We start from the raw sequence: 19,423 nt of genomic DNA on the forward strand, positions 1-19,423 counted from the left end.
CTCAGCCCTGCCCTGCTGCCGGGCGGGGCGGGCCGGGGGCCTCCGCTCCGCTTCCCAGCGAGTCTCCGGCCCCGCGGAGCCGGCCGGCGTAAGGGGTGGTCCGCGCCGCCATCTTTGCTGAGGGCAGCGGCCTGCGCGCGGAGGACGGGCGCGACGCCGCGGGCGCCATGTTGGGTGCGGGCGCGGAAGCGGCGGGGCGGGCGGGCCCGGTCCCGCCGGGCCGGGGGCTGGGCCGGGGAGCGTGGGGCAGGGCCAAAAGACCAGGGGTTTGTAAATACTTTATTGATAACAAAAAGACGCTTCCAAAGCTGGTACGAAGGTACGGAAGCAACCGTGTTTGCTTCTTAGCATGAGGAAAATCCAGTGACAGGCCCAGAAGCTCCCTGCTGTGAGGCTACAGGGCAACCTGGAAAAAAACCAAACCACTTCCGCTTTTTTCCCAAATGACCCATAATTACATACTAAAAATAACAACATAAAGTGTGCGTGCAGGGAACACCGGGCCCGCTGCCGATACCACCGGTACCCCCAGGCGAGGTGAAATGGCGGCTGGGAGCGGACGGGGCTTCTTGCCGGGCCGCAGCGGCCTGGGGATGCTTGTTCTAAATAAGCACCTGGGGATGCTTATTCTAAATCAAGGACTTTTCACGTTTCCCACACACTGCCAGTGAGCAGGTGCACAAGAGGCTGGGAAGGCCCAAACTGGCCAAAGGCTATTCCATACCATAGAACATTATGCCCAGTATAGAAACTGGGGAGAACTGGCTGGGGAGGGCCGATCACTGCTGGGGGTCTGGCTGGGCATTGGTCAGCAGAGGTGAGCAATGGTATTATACATCACTTGGGTTTTTTTCTTTCTTTATGTTTTATTCCTCTCTCCTTTTCATTACTATTATTATTATATTTTATTTTACTTCAATTATTAAATTGTTCTTATCTCAAACCCATGAATTTTACCTTTTTTCTAATTCTTCTCCCCATCCCGCAGGGGTGGGCTGGGGAGTGAGCAAGTGGCTGTGTGGTACTTAGCTGCCAGCTGTGGTTAAACCACGACAAGGATTAAACAAATAGTAATAATCTGGGTTTTTTTCTTTGTAGCTGAAACAGACCCAGCCCTCCTTCTGTGGTGCTGCTGGTGCAGGCAACTACCAGCCAGCCAGCGCTTCCCAGAGCAGCTGCCTTGCAGACACTCAGGCACACACAAAAGGCACAAGGTACAGCCCTGGGTAACCTCTCCCTCCATCTGGCAGCCCCAGAGGGCTTCCCCGTGCCCCCGCTTCCAGCCCAGCCACACCAGGAAGGCTCTGGTTCCTGGGCCAGGCTGGCAGAGGAAGGTGTGCGCAGGCAGATCACGAGTGGGGCAGGGAAGAGCAGGGTGCATATGCTCACTGCTGCTAACATGGCATGCATAGTGCAGGGTATCCGCTGTTTTCACCAAGCTTCCTGTGTTATGGCTGCTGCTGATACTGGCTCTCTGTTGCAGTAAAGAAATCCTCCAAAATGCTTTGCATGTACTCAAAGGTGGGACGATCCTCTGGTTTGGTCTTCCAGCATCTCATCATAACGTCATACAGCTCCTCAGGGCAGTTCTCTGTGCGGGGCATCCGGTACCCGTGCTCCAGTGCCCTGATCACCTCCACGCTAGACATCCCTGGAGAAACAGGGCAGGACAGGTGAATATTTAATGGTTTATCACTGATGTCTTTAAATGCAAAAAAAAACCCCCAAGCCCAAAACTACCCACCCTTTGGACAAAGTCAGTAGGAAGAAAAAGGGCAGGTTAGAGGGGTTGGGAGGGGGGAACTGCTATTCCTGGTCAGGGAAACATGCAGCCAACTGAGATGCTGGGTTAGTTGTAGCATGCAGTTTTGTACTCCAGTGGAGCAGATCAGATGGGAATTAGAATCGTTTTGTATAAAATTAAAAAAAAATAAAGGCTACACTTCTCCATCTGCTGAGTCTTTAATAAGCCATTCCTCCCAATAAAAATAAGGTAGTGTGATGGCAGAACCAACCCTCCAGAACAATCCTTTACGCTACCCCAGATCCTTCATGCCTGGTTTGTGGCAATGTTTAGTTTTCTTGTACAGAATAATTTCCTATTGAAAAAAAGTACCAAAGTAACAATTAGTACAAAATACAGGGTGGTTCCTAAGGAAGATGATGATTTAGATTTGCCAAAAACACCTGGCCCAGCTACCAGCCCTGAACTGATGTACTCCTTCCAAACACGCTTAATCCACAGGAGGCAGAAAGCCAGGGGTTAGTGCTGTGCTGCAAACCTGTGAGCCAGGAACCTGGGGTGTACAATAGACGCTCTCCCAGGGCTGTGCAGCCCAGCCTGGGGCCAGTCAGTTACACTTTCATGTTAGAAACATGATCTTTATTTTAGAAACAGAGAGACTAGGTCTTTTAGAGATCCTGACAACTGTTGGTTTCCCATGGAGCTGGAGGAGTTCAGGACCTCCTTGCAGGATCAGCCCCAAGGCACTATATAGAGCAGCTGCCGTTCTCCCCAAAGCAGCGGGCACCCCAAAGTCGTCACTACCTGGACCCATTTTGTGGGTTCCCCAGAGGAAACGTCCCAGCTCTGCTTTGTGGAAACTGAGAAGAGGGAGCCCATGTCATGTCAGCATGAATTTCAGATCACTGAAAACAGCTGGTGTCCACTGAGGACTCCCAGGGAGAAAATCCTCCTAATCATCCATCCTAGGTGAGCTCTTGTCCAAACATTGGACGTAGCTAAACGAGTAGTGCAGACTGCTCAGAGAGCATCCTGTGCTCTGGGCTCCTCTCCATGGCTCCCTGACAGAATTGCCGTCTTGAGACCTTGTGCCACCATCTTTGAACCCTGCTCCCGGTGTGAGATTCCAATTTCTCACCATTCCCTCTGTTTTCAGAGATCTAACTTCATGAAGAAACAGATCCCATGGATGGGGCCCAGAAGGTGGAGCACATCTTTTGGAACCATGTTAGAGGAGGCATTTCACCTCCTTACCTGGGTATGGGATGCGCCCATAGGTAATGATCTCGGTCAAGAGGATCCCAAAGGACCAGACATCTGATTTTATAGTGAAAGATCCATAGTTGATGGCTTCTGGTGCAGTCCATTTAATGGGAAACTTGGCACCTGGACAAAGAAAGCCAATGGGAAACATGAGCTCTAACCCAAATGCTGAGAAACCGGTGGTGAAACATGGGGAACAAGAAACAAACAGAAGAGGAAGATATGAAGAGATGCAAATGAGAGGAGCTTCCCTCCCTCTTACACTCCACGTCCCTCCCGGGGGCCTTGCCACCAAGGTTATATCCTGGTTAGTGGCTTCACAACCCCTCGCCATCTCAGAAAGCGGCCAGATGCCCCCAGCAGCTCCCGCACCTTCCCGGGCCATGTACTCGTTGTCCTCAATAATTCTGGCCAGCCCAAAGTCTGCAATCTTGCACACCAGTATTGCCGACACCAGAATATTGGCGGCTCTCAGGTCTCTGTGGATGTAGTTCCTCTTCTCAATAAAAGCCATTCCTTCTGCAATCTATAAAAAGGGGAAAAAGAAAAATGCAGAGGCTGTTCAAAACAGCACAATCCCCGCAACTCAGCTGTCACCAGGAATGGAAAGAGGTTCACAGCTTCTGGCCAGCACTTGGAAAGGGGATAAAAGGAGGCTGAGTCACAGCAGGAGATGTGACTGACTCCTCTGTGTGGGAACCGCGCTCTGCACAGGGAATCCCTGGCAGAAGAGGTCAGGGTTGGGATGACCGGCCCAGCATGGCCCTTTTTAAGTGCCTGTGTGAGAAAAGCAGTGAGAACCAGTGTCAGTGGAGCTGACATGCTCACAGGCAAGTGTCAGTGGATGACTGCAGGGCAGGGTGTAACTGCTTCAGTCGTAGCCATGCAGAAGTGGAGTAGATCATTCTCTGTGCAGAGGAGAGGTGAGACCAGTCTCCAAATAACATCAACCACAGCTTGAGAGAAGCAGGGAGTAAATTATCCTCACCTTGCACCAAGGGAACAACAAAATGACTAATTGCTGCAGTGAGGGTTGGCCAGCATTGCAGCGCTTCCTTGGTGAGGACAGAAAAGCACAGTCTCCCGAGGAGGGTGGGGAGATGCCTGAGGTCTTCAAGAATAGTTTGTGAAGAGTCAGTCCTGCCTGGGAGCAGGATGGCTGTGACAACCCCTGAAGATGCCATCTCCAGATCTGTCTCCTGAAGCCTCAGCGCTCAGTGGCTGTGGCTGTGTGCAGGTATGAGCCCCGATCAGCGCAGAGATGACCTGGAGAGGTCACACCAACCCCCAGCTTTGTGCCAAATTATCCCGTGCCTGGATGCTACCAGCGTCCAGGAGGGCAAGGGGCCGGAGCCACCGCACAAGCTGGGCCGGGGCGAGTTGCAGTTTCTCACAGAGCTCTCCACACAAAATACAGAAGTAAACAAGCACTGCAAGAGCGGAAGGATTATTTCCATGACCGCAGATACAGTTTTGCTTGCAGTGACTCAGCCCCAGCACAAGCCTGGGTGCCAGGCTCGCTACCTGCCTGCCTGCCTGCTGCCTGCACATGAAAGCACTTCAGCCTTCACTCTCAGCGCTGCAGAAAGCAGCCCCTTCGAGCCCCTCCGAGCTACCGAGCCGAGCCGGGCAGCTTGCAAGAGCCAGCTTGCTGGGAACAGATGGCGTGCAAGAGTGCACAGCTGATCTGCAGACCCTGGCACAGCCAGCTGGAGTAGCCAGTGGCCTGGTCTAAGCCCTTGGGGTCTGGGCTCCCATCCTGACTTTCCTGCTGCTCAGGTATCTCTGTGAAATAATTCATAGAGGTACCGAGCTTGGATCAGAGTCTCTGGATTTGGCCAGCATCTGGGGACACTACAGAAGCAGCAGGGACAAGACAGTGGTTGCACATACGAAGATAGATCAGAGTAGCACGCTCAGCGGTACTCAAAATCAGCTCCTGAAAATACCCCCAAAATTATTTTCACCGAGTCCTCCTGCCTCTCCAGCTGCCTTCCCTCAGCCCCTGACAGCCCTTTGGCAGGTAGATGATTTTAATGATCCACAAACCTCCCACAGGCATGTGGGTAACATAACATGCTACGCTCTCTTCTAGAAACCGTGCCCACCTCAGGCTTCCAGGCACTGTGAAAACAACAAAACTGGGGTGTAGATTTCCTATTAAACCCGTGAAGCTCAGCGCTGCCACAGCTGTGGGTGGGTCCTGCCCAGGGGCTCAGCCCCACTAGCGTCAGGCGCTGCCCCGCAGCACCGCAGCCGTGCCGGTGTGTGGCACAGCGTGGGCATGCGGCCACGTGAGGCTTTGGGGGGCTTTGGCCGAGTTTGCGGATGAGGCTCTGTCACCCAGAGCGCGGTGTGTGCCGGTAACTACCACATCAGCAGCGATGGGCAGAAATCGATGGTTTTGCCAGGGCTGCTGCTGGGAGGGGGCAAGTTCAGGTGAGCAACACTGACCAGCACTGGCATGTCCTGGAGAAGGGACCACGCAAATGAGAGCAGTGAAATCATCTCCGACCCTCACTCCTGTGACTTCCACAAAGCACAGAGGCACCACAGGCTGCGAGGGCTGCACACACCACGTCGGCCTCAGAAGATGCAGGTTTCCTGGCTCCTTGGAAGGAGCAGCCTGGCAAAACCTCCCGTGCTCTGTGCAGCTCCGGTGGGGCAGGGCCTGGGCGCAGGCTAGCCACTGCATGCCGCAGCCAACATGCTACTGGGAGGAAGCCACGGCACTTCTGCTTTTCTCACACACCTGCCCCTGCCGCTGGGACAGGGTGGCGAGTGAGTGGCTGGTTGCCCACAGGGCTGAGGGCAGTGCCACAGGGAGGCCTCACCGGCCCCTTCCCTGCATCCCCGCCACCCCCAGTGTTTGCCTGTTCAAACCAGGCTCCTGGCTGGCACTGAGCCCATCCCAAGTCAGTTCTTGGACTCCTTGACCCCCTCGCTCACCCTTCTCAGGAGCGAGGGGGAGCAAGAGTGGGGAGCTGGGAAAGGTCGGCTACCTCCTCACCTGGGCAGAGAAGTCGATCAGCTTCGGGAGCGGCTGCTTGTTCCCCTCCTCACTCTTCAGGAAATCCAGCAAACTCCCTGCAGACAGGGAAGGGTGCCAGGGCTGACAGCTCAGCTGGAGCCTGTGCCCACCCTCGGGGCATCACAGGGTCCCAGGGAGCCAAGCATAGATGTGGGGACATGGTCAGGAAACACACCTGACCCCCATCCTGCTCCCGTGGATCAGGCAGAGGTGTAAGCCCCAGTGCAGGCTCTCTCCTGCCTTGCGGAGCGTTCCTCCTCATCTGTTCTCAGCCCCCATCCCTCCCTTTCCCAGGGCCACCACCGTATTCCCCCCAGCACCCTGCCCCAGGGCACTCAGACAGGCAGGATCCAGCCCTGCTCCCAGTGTCCCAGCAGCCAGCGCAGAGCCCATGGCCGAGCCTGGGGATGCAGGAGGGGCTGATCCTGCACCATCTCTGGGGCACCCAGGTCCTGGTCCTGGCCTGGCCCACGGCGAGCGCGCAGGGATGCAGTCGGCACCTTTCTCCATGAACTCGGTGATGATGTAGATGGGCTCCTCCCTGGTGACAACTGCGTGCAGCTTCACCAGCTTGTCATGCTGCAGCGTCTTCATCAGGTTCGCCTCCTCCAGGAAGGCGTCCACGGACATGCTGCCTGGCTTCATTGTCTTCACCGCCACCTTGGTGTGCTTGTTGTAGGTAGCTGGGGGATGGTACAACAAACGATTCCCAGGCTGCCCAGTTCCCAGGCACTGGGAGCACTGGATTTTGGAGCCAAAGCACCTATTCCTGCAGCCGGAGCAGCTGTGCAAGGCCTGGAGACCATGTGCAGCCCAGGGCTGTCCCCACGCACCCTGCCCCGAGCAGCATCTGCATTAAGGCCAGGGCCACCTCCAGTTCTCCATGCTCCTCTCCCCCAGGTCACTCCTTCCCTGCCATCCCTCCACCTCATCTCCCACCCCTCACCATTTCTCCTTCACCACCAACTTAATCTTCCTCCCAGCTGCCTCCCCCTCGCTCTCACCCATCCACACTTCCCCGAACTGCCCGGCTCCCAGCTTCTTCTCCAGCCTCAGCGACTCCCGAGGGATCTCCCAGGCATCTTTCTCCCAGGGCTTCTGCGGTTTGGGCACACAGCAGGGGTGGGTGAGCTGCTGGCACAGCCCGTTGCTCTGCCCTGCGGGGAGCGGCCAGAGCCATCAGCCAGCCTGTCTCACCAGCTGCTTCACACTTTGAAGCAGAGCCCATGGCAGCCTCCGTGGCCGTGGGGCATATCCTGGCACCACATGCCCCACCGTAAATGGTGGGGACACATCGAACACCGGCTGTCGCAGCTTGGCCCCGCCAGCATCTCTCTGCCCTGCCTGGCATTACTGCACTGCCCTAGCGCAGTCAGGGCACTGGCCCACCCAGGGAGGGGGAGTTTGGGGACACTCAGAGCTGTGATGGCCAGCAAGCCAGCCACTGCAGCCAGGGAAGCGCCGGGAGTTGCTGCTCATCACAGCCCGAGCCACAGCAGCAGCCCAGCAGTGACAGGCAAGAGCTTCTGCACACCCGTGGCTGAGCTGGGTGCAGGGGCAAAGGGTCTGGGATGGGGGGGGATAGGCACCCCAGGGCTCACCCTTGTAGTACTGGACCAGGTCCTGCAGTGTATTGAAGCTGCTGCGTGGGGAGATGTAGAAGCCACCACTATCCAGCATCCGGATCTTGTAATGCTTCACTGTGGCACCCTGCACGTTGTCCTCATCCCGCACCGACAGTGAGTAGCAGCCTGTTCGGGAGTGGTGAGCTGACAGCCCCCATGCAGAGGGCACCTCCCTGCTGTCCCCATCCATCCCGTGCTCATGGCACATGTGGTGCCATCACCCAGCAGAGCCATCACTGCAGCACCCATCCCCACCACACTGCCACTGCCCCCTCGGCCCCGGCTATGAGGCCAGCCACACCTGCACCCCAAAGAAAACAGCCTCAAAAGGACATTTCCCCCCTGTCCCTGCCATGGGTCTTCTGAGGACTCTTACAGTGGGAGCATGGGACCCCCAGTCCCTGCCCTGCAGCACAGCACAGCCCCTGGGCTGGGGAGGCACCTCCCGAGCTCCTCTGCCAGGCAATTGCGGGCAAGGAAGGCTCCCCCAGGGCAGCTGTGCCCCGGCACCACGCCACAGGCACCCCTCTGGACCTTTCGTTGTCTCGCTGTCCCGAATCATGAAGGACCCGACCACATTATTGGGGCTGAGGAGGTGCCGCTCTGCGTCCTTCCGGCTGATGCCCTTGAAAAACCACCTGTGGCAGGAACAAAGGAACCAACAAGCACTGCCGGGGCTGGCAGAGCTAAGGCTGGCATGGGGCAGGGTTGGTGGCAGGACATGGGGCAGGAGCAGGGACAGCTGTGGTGGGGGACCATGAGACCATGGGACCAAGGGACGGACTCACTGCTCCGTTTCCAGTGAGCCGGCTTGGGCAACGTAGTTGCTGGGGATGAAGCCTTCGTGCCCCGTCACCAGTGACCGTGCTCGCCACCATTCCCCTGACCTGTGATAGAAACAGCACTGGGTCAGCCCACGGCACCACCACCAGCTCCTCCAGGGGCAAATTCCAGAAAAAAAACCCGGCAGGGTCACATAAGCCTTTGGGAGACCCTGGGGTGGGGAGACACTGGCAGCACTTACTCCTCCAGCACCATCAGCTGCTCCCCTTTCTGGAAGCTCAGGTCACCAGTGTGCGTCGCCTCGTAGTCGTAGAGCGCCAGCACCATGCTGTCCCCCAAGCCTGCAGCAAGGGAGCTCTGTGGGCACCCCTCCCCGTGCTGGGATGGGGCATCCAGCCACCCCTGCCATGTGCAGCCAAGACACCAGCCAGGACCCCCATGGCACCCAGCGCCTCCATCTTCATCGTACCATGGCCACGGCTGGCCTTTGAGGAAGCCTAGAGCTCCCATCCTGCTGGGACCAGCAGCTCCAACCCAGGTGGGAGAGGACCTGGCCACAGGCCCCACACACGCTCCCACCTCATGTACCCACTTGCAGCCCCCCTGTACCTACCACCATCCTCGTGTGGGAGCACAGCCATGCTGGGGACATTATTGTTCTGGGAAAGTGGGACAAAAACCAGAGTGACATCACGAGTGACAAAGAATCATACCCCACTGGGGTCTTGGCCCCACTGCAGTCCCAACCCCCAGCAGCAGCAGCAGGAGGGCACCCAAGGGGCAGCACCAGCACCACCCAACACAGCAGCCCACCCAGCACCAGCCTCTCTGCCCCTCCCAACACCTTCATTTTTCTCTCCCTTTTTCCGTAACTCCTTGATTCCCATCAGGTTCGCTCTGTGCTTTGACCCAGCGTAGAGCGGGCTCCCATCCCACACCAAGCCCTCTGTCCCAGCGCACAGGCACTGCCAGCGCCACAGCCGGTCCTGCTCTCGGTGCTGGCAGCAATGGGGAAGAGAGGGGCTGAGCCCCCCGTGATGCTTAGCCCCATGCCCCCCACTCGCTTGCTGGCTCCCACTCACCCTGCTGGTGGGGGCTGTGGGGTCCCTCACGTAGTGGCCCTGCTGGAAGCTGGGGCCAGGGTCGGCGTCGGGGTCAGTTTTTATCATCTTCTCTTGGACGTCAGCTTCCTTTGACTTCACGCAACCCATCCTGCAGCCAAGGGAGGGGAAGTGAAGCCGTTGCGACAGAGGTGAAAGCCCCGCTGGAGCCCCACTCCCAGCAGCTCCCACCCGGCACCGGCACGGCACAGCGCTGGCACACGACATGGGGCACCATGTGCAGCTGGGGGCAGAGAGGGCTCCGCTGCCCCGCAGAGCCAAGGTGGGCAGCAGCTGTGGGATGCCAGGGTGCCCAGCAAGGTGCATGGTGGAGTGCTGGGGAGGAAAGGGGATGTCCTGGTGCAGAGAAAGGAGGAGTCACAGGAGGTGAATTTTGGGCAGGTGACAGCGGCTGCCATGGAGCAGCTTCACAGCCCTTCCCCAAAAAGGCCTCTCCTGGACAGGGGTGCAGGCACTGAGCATTGTGGCAGGAGAGAGCCGCTCGGCATCCTGCAAAGCAGGACCTTCCTCATGGAGGGGCTCCCCAGCAGCGGGGGGCTCCCCATCTGGCACGGCTGGTGCTTGTGGGCTCCCCTCATGCCTGTGGCTGCCCTGCACTGCCCCAGGTCACCGCTCTCCACCGGGCTCCCTGGCTGCTCTCTGCCAGGGTGGAGCTGCCTCGAGCAGCCACTGGCCCAGGGCAAATGGAAATGCTCCACTTTCCCTGGGTCCCCAAGAAAACCAGCAGGAAAACATGCTGCAAGCAGCAAGCACAGGGGGAAACCCCCCGCAAAGGCACTTCCCTTGTCTGAGGGAGACCCTGTTGCAGAGGAAGAAGATGCCAGCAGTGACAGTGAAGGAGGAAGCTCAGGTGCACAGCACTGCCGGCCTTGCTGGGGGAGCAATCAGGCACCAGCAGCATCACAGCACTCCCACAGCCCTCGGGGGACATGGCTGTCACTTCCCAGCCACCCCATGGGCACTCCTCGTCCTTCCCAGTGTGCCCCGAGCAGAGCAGGAGCAGCAGCAGCCCCAGACAGCACATCCCCCTTGCCAGGGATGCCCTGGGCCACTGGCAAAGCCCAGTGCCGCATCCCCCCTGGCAAACCCATGCAGTGCCTGGCTGAAACTCGGCCATGGCCCATGCTGGCACTGTGGTGGGTATGTGCCGTGACTGTGTCACACCGCATCGGAGCATTTGGCCCTACAAAGCACAAACACCTCTGGGGAGTCTGGGGGTGTCCCACAGCCAGCCGGCCCCCTGGCATCCCCCCTGGCATCCCGGCTAGCCCATGTGCCATGGCTTTCCTGCCAGCTCCCACAGCCCAGTGCCGAGGCTGGCCAGCACAAGGCACGCCGGTGAGAGCAGCCCCAGAGAGCATCCCACCCCAGAGAGCCACGTCCCACAGCCCGTGTGGCTGTCCTCAGCCATGGGGACCTGGTGGGATTTGGGGAGCCCACTGCTCCGGGAGCGTGACTGCCCATGGCTCGTGCCCGTGCTGCTCCATGCCCTCGCTGGCAGGGTGGGCAGCGGCGGGTCCCCCATGGCCCCTGCAAAGTCACCGGCAGGGACCACCTCCCCGGGACGGCACCGGGACCCCTCGGGGACTGCACCGGCACCCACCCCTCGGCACCACACTGGAACCCCTCCAGCACTGCACCGTGCCCTCCCCGGGACCGCACCGGCACCCCGCCGCGGGACCGCGCCGGGACCCCACCCGGGACTACACCGGGACCCCCCGCCATCGCCTCCCCGCCGGGCTGCCAGGGCCGCCGCACCGAGCGGGGCCGGCCCGAGCCGCCCCCGGGGCTCCGCTCCGCTCTCACCTCCGCCGCCGTCCCGGGGAACGTCCCGGTGCCGCTCCCGGAGCCGGGGCTGCCGCCGCCGCTCGCTCTGCCCGCGCCGGTGAGGCCCCGCCCCCTCCGGTAAGGCCCCGCCCCCCCGTTTCGCCGCGGTTCCCCGACGGAGAGGACGCGGCCGATACCTCCCTGTACGGGTGCCGGGGGGTCCAAACCCGAATGGGAGTGGGGTCTCCATCACGCACCCAACGGGCCCCCCCGGGCCATGCGGGACCCCCCTAGACCAACGGCGGCAGAAGCAGCTTGCAGGGGCGCCCGGGGGGCTTTGCTGTGTCCCCCTGCCCCTGTGCCAAAGGGCCTCCCGGGGACCCCCTCCAGCCCCCCACCGCTCCGGCCTTTGCTTTAATTCCCCCAAAGCACCCCGGAATTTGGGACGGGGACAGCAGCAGCAATGGGACCCTCAGCTGCGCCATGACACTGGCCACCAGGGGCCAGCGCGGCCGGGCACAGCCCTGCTCTGGCTCAGGAGTGTCAGGGGAAGCAGCCAGGCAGCGCCTGCCAGCATGAGGATTTGCATATGTAAAGTGTTTAAGAGGAAAAAAATAAGTTACTGCCCGTAGCCCCGGTATCTGTCTGCCCGTGCACCGGCCTGGGGCTCCAGCACCGTCCCACAGTCCCCACCGAGGGATGCTACCCAGGGGCCATGGGACATTAGCCGGGGGACAGTGGCTGGGGGCCAGCTGGCCGGCGGGGCTGCAGGAAGTCGTGTCCTGGGGCAGGAACTTCCTTTTGTGAAACGCCCGCGACCGGCAGCAGCCAGCTGGTGCATCGACGGCGCTCACGGAACGGGGGACCACTGCCCGCAGCGTGGCCCATGTCTCAGTGTCCCCCTGCCCTGCCCTTGCACCAGGGTGCTTGGCGGCAGGATGGGGGACACTGTGCCGGCAGCCCCGGCTCAGGGTATCCCTGGGGCCATGGGGGCTCTTGGGTGCCTTCCTGCCACTGGCCCGTGATGGAAGCCGACTGCACAGGCGCTTTACGAGCAGCACAGGCAGCAGTGCATCAGCTGTGGCCACCAGCCCCCTCCCATCCCAGCACACCATCGCTGGCCCCCCCACGTTGCTCTGAGCTCCCTGGGATCCCATGCTGCCAGGAGTGTCCCCCAGGGCCAGCCCAGCCCAGCCGGCAGCACCCTGACTCTGGGAGTGACCTGCATGTGGCACTGGGGTGGGCAGGGTGTTCCCAGCCCAGCAGTGGTAGGGTGCGTGGCAGGGCTGTGAGCAGTGCCCCTGGCCCAGCTCACCCCCCCACCGCAGCAGCCCCTGCACCCTGGCACGGCCTTTCCCTGGGGAAGAATCTGCTCTGCTCCCAGCTGTGGCTTTTAATTGCAATCTGCAGAAATTACAGCACATGGCATTGCCAGATGGGGGCTGTCTCACCACCATGGCTGCCCTACGATGCTGTTAGCCCTGCCAAGAGCTGCCAGGGTGGTGCAGAGCCCTTGACCTCTCCTGTGTAACAAAGTGGGGGACAATGTTCCCCCTCCCAGGCACTTGGGCAGAGCTGGGCACCTAGTAAGTCTGGGCTTGGAGATGCGGCACCGCATCAGTGAGTGGGGAGGGGACCACTGCATTTCAGCACTCCCTCACAAGTAGTTGTCCTCTTCCTCTTCCTCCTCTTCCTCCTCATCCCGCGCCAGCGCCTCAATGTCATGGGTGATGTCCGTGATCATGCGGTTGAAGGACTCGGACTCGGAGCGCAGGGACCAGCTGTCGTAGCTGCGCACAGCCGAGGCTGACGTGTTGCTCATGCTGCGCTTGATGCGGCCAAAGCTGTCAGTGAGGATTCCACCCTCCCGGATGCCGATGCTCTCCAGGAAGGTCTCAAAGTACCCGATGTCTTGGTCAGGGATGAACGGCCTCATTCCTGCCATGGGCACCGTGAGCCTCAGGGTGACCCTGCCCCAGTGGGCAGCACTGGTGTGAGATGCCAGGCAGCCCCACCGGCTGCTGGCAGGGGGTTTGTCCCATCCCATCCCCCATGAGCAGCAGGGTGCCAACACCCCCCAGAGCACAGCCAACACCAGCACCCCAGCCCCAAGGGGTGCACGGCCATCACCAGGGGCCCGTGATGGCACAGGGTGGCTGCAGCATGAGCCCAGACACTCACCCAGGAGGAGGAATTTCCTGCGGTCCCCATAGAGGCGCAGGAGCTCGGTGCAGTACTCCTGCACCGGCATGCCCAGGCGGTACTCGCGGAGCAGGAGGGCGAACTGCTGGATCTCCTGCGGTGACAGCTTGTTGCGCAGCTGTGGTGACAGGGGCATGGGTTAGGCTTGGGGACACCAGCAGCGCACAGCCCCGGCCCCCCACCCTGCACCCCACTGCCTGCTCTCTGTTGCAGGGGGGGCTCAGGCCTGCCCACCACCCCACCCTGTTCCCAGCCACCAGCACTGAGTGGGATCCCTCGCCCGTCTCTGCGCCCGCACCGTCACCATGTAGTCCTGCAGCTGCTCCAGCCCAGTGCCGCTCTGGTCACTGCCGCTGCAGGCAGTGGCCAGGCTGTGGTGGGACTGGTGGAAGGAGGGCGAGGAGGCACCGCTGTAATATGCTTCAAAGGTCTCATGGGAGCCGTTGCTGTGGAGGGGACAGAAGTCAGGGGGTCCCAGCACCCCTTATGCACCCAGCTGCCCACCCCCTGCTGCACAGCACCCACCATCGGGCAGGGCTGGGGCATCTCTGCAGCTGGGGCAGGCACTCACCCTGGCACAGGGGCACCCACCTGGGGGCAGGGGCACTCACCCTAGTGCAGGGGCACCCACCCCCCAGGGGCAGGGGCAGGGGCACCCACCCGGGAGCAGGAGCACCCTGGGGGAGCCAGACTCACAAAGAGCTGCAGCAGCTGAAGTCGGCATCGTAGCCATAGGTCCCATCTGTGCGGCAGCTCTCGCCTGGGGAGGGAGAGTGAAGGTCTCAGAGGGGGGCCAAGCCTCTGCCATGGTACTTGCCTGCTGCTGCTGCCCATCAGCCCCGTGCCACTCCGCTCAGTGTCCCCATGCCTGTCCCCAGCCACTCACTCCTGCTGGAGAGCCAGGGCCGCGTGGGCGTGGAGGTGTAGTGGTACCCGGCGCGGTCCACACACTCGATGCTCTGGTCCCCGTAGATGATCTGGAAGACCTGGCAGATGAGCGCGCAGGACTCCTCGGCTGCATCCTGCAGCAGGAGGGAAAGAGCGAGCGTGGGTGCCGGTGGGTGGCCGTGTGCCGGTGGGTGGGCATGTGCCGGGGCCACTCACCCTGTTGGGCACGGCGAGGATGATGAGGTTGGAGTAGGCGTCAGGGCAAGGCTCCTGGGGGTCCAGGGGGTTGCTGCCAGTGTGCCGCCGCTCCCAGCTGCCAAAGCCGGTGCCACGCTCCCAGCTGCCGCCGGCGATGCCAGCCCGCCGCCGCTCCCAGCTACCGCCGCAGGGCTGCCGCCGCTCCCAGCTGCCCGAGGGCCGCCCGCGCTGCCGCCGCTCCCAGCTGCCGCCCCGCCGCCGCTCCAGGCTGCCGCCCTGCCGGTTCTCCTGCCCGCCCCGCGCTGCCCGCCAGTCCAGGCTGCAGATGGTGTGCCGCCGCTCCATCGGGCCCCCCAGCCGCGACCCCTCCGGCCACGAGCCCCCCAGCCGCTTCTCAGAGGGGAATGTCTCCGGCACGCCGGCTGGGGCTGCCTCGGGGTGTGCTCCAGCGGGGACCGGGTCCACTCCCAGGCCTGGGGCAGCAAGGACAAATGGGGCATCAGGGCAGGGGGCTGCTGCCCACCCTGCTGGCCCCCAGCCCCTGCCCGGGCCGCCCCATCCCACTGACCAGGTGGGAAGCAGAAGGATGGGGGTGGTGAGGTGGGGCTGGGGAAGCCCCAGTGGGTTGAGGGCAGTGCGGCTACCGTGGGGCAGGGGCAGGGGGATTAGGGGCAGCAGGGCAGGGGATTAGGGGACTGCTCTGTGTGCAGGCTGGAGCTCAGCCTAGTGCAGCCCCCTCCCCAGGGACCCTGCCTGCGGCTGGCAGCTGAGCTCAGGTTTGATGATCAAAGCACCCCTGATCCCCTCTGGAGCTCCATGGTGGGGGACGGGGACGGGGGTCACTTCCAGCCTCATCTCCTCCTGCCATTAAAGCAACTGGCGCTGGGAACACAGCTGGGACCTGCCTGCCAGGGCAGTGGAGAGCCTGAGGCAGTGCCCCCCTCCAGCCCCAGGGGAGCAGACCCCCACCGAGCCAGGGGGGCAATATGGGCTTTAGTGCTTGGCCCAAGCTGCTGCCACATACACCCCCAGCACCTCCCCAGCACCCCCCAGGCTCTGGCCCCTCGTGCCCTGGGGACACAAGGTGTTCGGGACCAGCTGTGCTGCCAGCTGGAGCCCCACACCGGTTTTGAGGATGAGGAGGTGCAGGGCGTCATCACGCAGGTAGGACGCTGCGGCGATCTCGTGGGTGGGGATGCGCAGGATCAGCTCCTCGTTGTCACGCCAGGTGAGCAGGAGGCAGCGTGCTGAGAGGCTGAGGATGCTGTCCTGCTCCGGCGTTGTCTGCAGCGGCAGCTCCTTCAGCTGCTGTGGGAGCAGAGCATGTGCTGGCTGTGTGGGGCACCCTGTGGTGTGGGGCACCCAGCGCCCACCCTCTGGGCTGTGCAGGGGGGCACCCTGTGGTGTGGGGCACCCAGCGCCCACCCTCTGGGCTGTGCTGGGGGGCACCCTGGGGAGTGGAGACCCCTCTTACCCTGGCCGTGTCCAGCAGCTGCAGCACCTCGTCCCGGCTGGAGGGATTCAGGGAGGATGTCACCCATGTCAGATGGCCTAAAAACTGCAGGGGACAAAACCCAGGGCAGATGGGGGGGCGCTGGGGTAGGCATCCTCCCCACCCCATGGCCCAGAGCCACCCCCAGAGCATCCACATCCCCAAGGCAGGATGCATGTCCCTGGGGTGCAGGGACACCCTGCAATGGGGGGTCCTCCTTGCACCCTCAGCCCACACTCCCCCTCCCTGGCTGTTTGTCTGTGTAGGGAGGGGACCAGGACCCTCCTGGCCACCGTGGCTGGTGGCTCTCAGCATGGCATGGTGGCCTCATGCCCCACCCCAAGCAGGCAGGGACCCCAGGCATCCCTGGGGACACCCCACCTCTTTACCTTCACCTCCTTCTCCACGTAGTCATGCAGCAGGATTTGGGGGTCGATCAGGTAGTCAGGGGGGTAGAGGGGCACCGAGTGCAGCGGCCGCCGGTAGACGCTGCTGCGGAGCGCCGGCCTCCGAGCCACCTTGGGGAAAACCAGCCGCTTGATGGGCGACACGAAGCCCTGGCAGGGGAAATGGGCATGGGGACATGTCACCACCAGGCACCCAACCCTGGCACCCGGGGTCCGTGGGCACCCAGTGCCCCAGGAGGGGCTGGGCCCCTCTGCTCACGGATCCCAAATTTGCACCCTTTGGGTGGTTCAAGGGGCAGCGAACGGTGACCCCACCTCTCCCCACCACGCCACAGGATGGGGTGCAGGGCCCCTCGTCCCGGTGTACCTGTGCATCTGACCCCCTCCTGCCCTCTCAGCAGCCCCCAGGCCACCAGCCCCCGGCCCACGCACCTTCTTCCCCTTCTTGGCCTCGCAGTCCATGGCGGGGCTGCGGCGCTGCCTCCCAGCACGGCCGCCCCCACCGCCCCGCTCGGCGCCGCTGCGTTTTCCTGTGTCGGAAACTCCACCAGGATGGCCGGGATGTGAGTTCCTGCCCCTCCTGGGGGGTGCTGGGACTGGACTAGGCTGGGCTGGGCTGGGCTGCGACTGGGACTGGGACTGAGGCTGGAGTGGGACTGGGACAAAATTGGGACTGGGACTGCGACTGGGACTGGGGCTGGGACTGGGACAGGACTGCGACTGTGATGGCAACTGGGACTGGGACAGGACTGGGACTGGGACTGGGGCTGAGACTTGAACTGGGGCTGGGGCTGGGATTGGGACTGGGGCTGGGTGGTACTTGGGCAGAAGCAGGGTTTGAAGTAGGCTGGGATGGGACTGGAGCAGGGGCTTGGACTGGAACTGGGGCTTGGGCTGGGCTGGATGTCGGGCTGGGACTGGGGGTGACATTGGCTGGGTCTGTGCCGGGGTTGGGGCAGATGCAGGGACTGAAGTAGGCTGGGATGGGACCGGAGCAGATGCCAGGGCTGGGGGTGCCCCTGAGACCTGGCTGCAGAGCAGCCCCTGCCCCTCACTGCCACAGGGCTTCTGCTGGGTCTGGGGGCAGTTCTGCTGCCCCGTGGCCCCCGGCAGCCCAGTCCTTGTGAAGCAGCACTGTGGGGTCCCGGCCCTCGCTGCCCCCATCCTTCCCTGCCCACATGGGCCCTGGCACGGGGAGCAGCACCGGCAGGAGCCTGTGCAGCTGCACCCAGCACCCCATTCCCATGGCCACCCATGGGGCCTGAGCTCCCCGTGGGGCTGGGGGTCAGCCAGGGCTGGAGGCCTCCGCCTGGGGCAGGGAGGAGGTTGGCCCTGCAGCAGCCATGTCCGCAGGCTTCCTCCTGCTGCATCCTGCCCGCACACCCCTTCCCTGCCAGCCGCCACACTGGGGCCAACACCGGCCAGGGCCACCAACACCGGACCGCTGCAGCCACCCTGCTCTGTCCCCCAAGGTCCCCAAGCACCCTGGGACAGAGGGGTCCTGCCCCGCTGCAGGTGCCAGCAAGGACAAGTTCCCACAGGCAGGGCTTATTGAAATGAATTTAATATCTCATGTTGCAGCAAAATTAAAAATATACAAAAAGTTTGTGGTATACAAAAAAAGTCTCGGTACAGACCCCGGCCTCCCGCTTGCCCCCGCGCCGAGGGTCCCAGAGGAGAAGGTGGCACACAGAGTATTTACAGTACATGACAGCAGCCGCCAGGTCCCGGTGCCAGGGGGGCCAGGGACACAGCCGAGACCCCCCGGCAGCCCCTGCTGGGAACAAACGGCCCTGGCCAAGGGCAAATGGGGCTGGGCCCTGGCCCAAACCTCTCCCCGCTCCCTGAAGCTGGGGTGGCCCTGCTGCCACCCTGAGGGGGGTGACGCCCCCAGGGACCAGGACCCCTGTCCCTAGTGGGAGCTCAAGCACCCCCGGAGCTGCCCCCATCCCATAGCGCCCAGCTTGGCCCCAGGTTGTGCCCCTTCCAGTGCTGCCGCTGGCACTGGGTTTGGCTTCCCCTGCAGCACAGCCTGGGTGGGTGACAGGGGGGTGGCCGAGCCCCCGGGCCAGGAGCAGGGCCCATGGCTGCCCCCCAGCCCCACACATGGCCAGGCTCTCCACAACAAGCAGGGCAGCACCACCTGGGTAGGGGATGAGACCCCTGCCCGGAGCAGCCCAGGGCTGAGGGTACCGTGGCTTGAGTGCATAGAAAAGTGTCCCTCTGTCCTGCTGGCATGGCCCTGGGGTCCCCACACAAACCCCTGGGGTGAAGGGTATAGGGGGTGCAGATGGCACCAAATGCAGCTCCTCAGGTGGACGGGGAGAGGGGCTGGGGCAGAAGGGTCCAGAGGAGCTGCCCTGTGGTGTCACCCAGTCCCTACGTGACTCATCCCCATTCCGGTGGCTTCCCAGCTCCGTGAGTGGGACATGGCAAGGGGCCACCATCCTGGGCACTGCCTTGGGGCTGTGGTGATGCCGCTTGACTCCTATGGGGGTGAGTCCCCACCCCAGCCACTGCCCCTGGCCTTCCCTGAGGAAAAGAGACCCCTCTGCAGAGCCGCCTGGTGCCTGGTGCTGCCCCTGGCACCACCAGCACCCACCGCCGTGGTCTGCCCATTACTGGTGGTGAAGGAGGGATGCAGGTTGTGGGGAGGCCCAGCCCATTGCCCAGCCCCAGACATGCTCTGCACCCTCCTCCAGAAGGGTTTCCAAGGCTTCCAGTTAGCACCAGTGACCCCAGCAACTGACCACCCCAGCCTGCTGTCACCTCGGCCTTCCAGCTACAAAGAAATGGGAAACAAAAGTAACGTGATGCCGCCGCCACCTGTCACCGGGCCAGGCACCCACACCATCCCTCGGGGTCTCCATGCCCGGCACAGTGGGTGGCAGCCAGCCCCCCC

At 62.3% G+C, this 19,423-nt stretch overlaps 3 protein-coding genes across 7 annotated transcripts in view; 1 reads left to right on the plus strand and 2 right to left on the minus strand.

Moving 5' to 3' along the window:
* The window catches only part of BCL2L1 (BCL2 like 1), a 198,433-nt gene that overhangs the window by 78,431 nt on the left and 100,579 nt on the right, over window positions 1–19,423 (plus strand). The window lies entirely within an intron of this gene.
* On the minus strand, window positions 261–11,484 carry HCK (HCK proto-oncogene, Src family tyrosine kinase). Of its 3 annotated transcripts, XR_008748805.1 has the most exons (14): window positions 11,374–11,484; window positions 9,529–9,658; window positions 9,060–9,105; window positions 8,688–8,787; window positions 8,452–8,550; window positions 8,198–8,301; window positions 7,640–7,789; window positions 7,043–7,195; window positions 6,539–6,721; window positions 6,018–6,094; window positions 3,380–3,533; window positions 2,999–3,130; window positions 2,016–2,099; window positions 1,515–1,651 (listed from the first exon to the last, which is right to left on the minus strand). XR_008748805.1 is itself a non-coding variant. In XM_055814286.1 (13 exons), the coding sequence occupies exons 2-13, from the start codon at window positions 9,655–9,657 to the stop codon at window positions 1,449–1,451; spliced, it is 1,530 nt and encodes a 509-aa protein (XP_055670261.1). In that variant the 5' UTR covers window position 9,658; window positions 11,374–11,484; the 3' UTR covers window positions 261–1,448. The 3 variants fall into 3 exon arrangements, 2 of the variants coding, with proteins under 2 accessions (XP_055670261.1, XP_055670262.1); XM_055814286.1 differs by lacking the exon at window positions 2,016–2,099 and having other exon boundaries at window positions 261–1,651; XM_055814287.1 differs by lacking the exons at window positions 2,016–2,099; window positions 7,043–7,195 and having other exon boundaries at window positions 261–1,651.
* On the minus strand, window positions 12,708–17,054 carry CCM2L (CCM2 like scaffold protein). Of its 3 annotated transcripts, none has more exons than XM_055814284.1 (10): window positions 16,954–17,054; window positions 16,504–16,671; window positions 16,097–16,180; window positions 15,747–15,927; window positions 14,641–15,095; window positions 14,423–14,558; window positions 14,233–14,296; window positions 13,835–13,982; window positions 13,516–13,654; window positions 12,708–13,272 (listed from the first exon to the last, which is right to left on the minus strand). In XM_055814284.1, the coding sequence occupies exons 1-10, from the start codon at window positions 16,981–16,983 to the stop codon at window positions 12,992–12,994; spliced, it is 1,686 nt and encodes a 561-aa protein (XP_055670259.1). In that variant the 5' UTR covers window positions 16,984–17,054; the 3' UTR covers window positions 12,708–12,991. The 3 variants fall into 3 exon arrangements, with proteins under 3 accessions (XP_055670259.1, XP_055670257.1, XP_055670260.1); XM_055814282.1 differs by having other exon boundaries at window positions 15,747–15,930; XM_055814285.1 differs by having other exon boundaries at window positions 13,146–13,304; window positions 15,747–15,930.

Source organism: Falco peregrinus, chromosome 9 (genome assembly GCF_023634155.1).
Source record: "Falco peregrinus isolate bFalPer1 chromosome 9, bFalPer1.pri, whole genome shotgun sequence".
Lineage (NCBI taxonomy): Eukaryota > Metazoa > Chordata > Aves > Falconiformes > Falconidae > Falco > Falco peregrinus.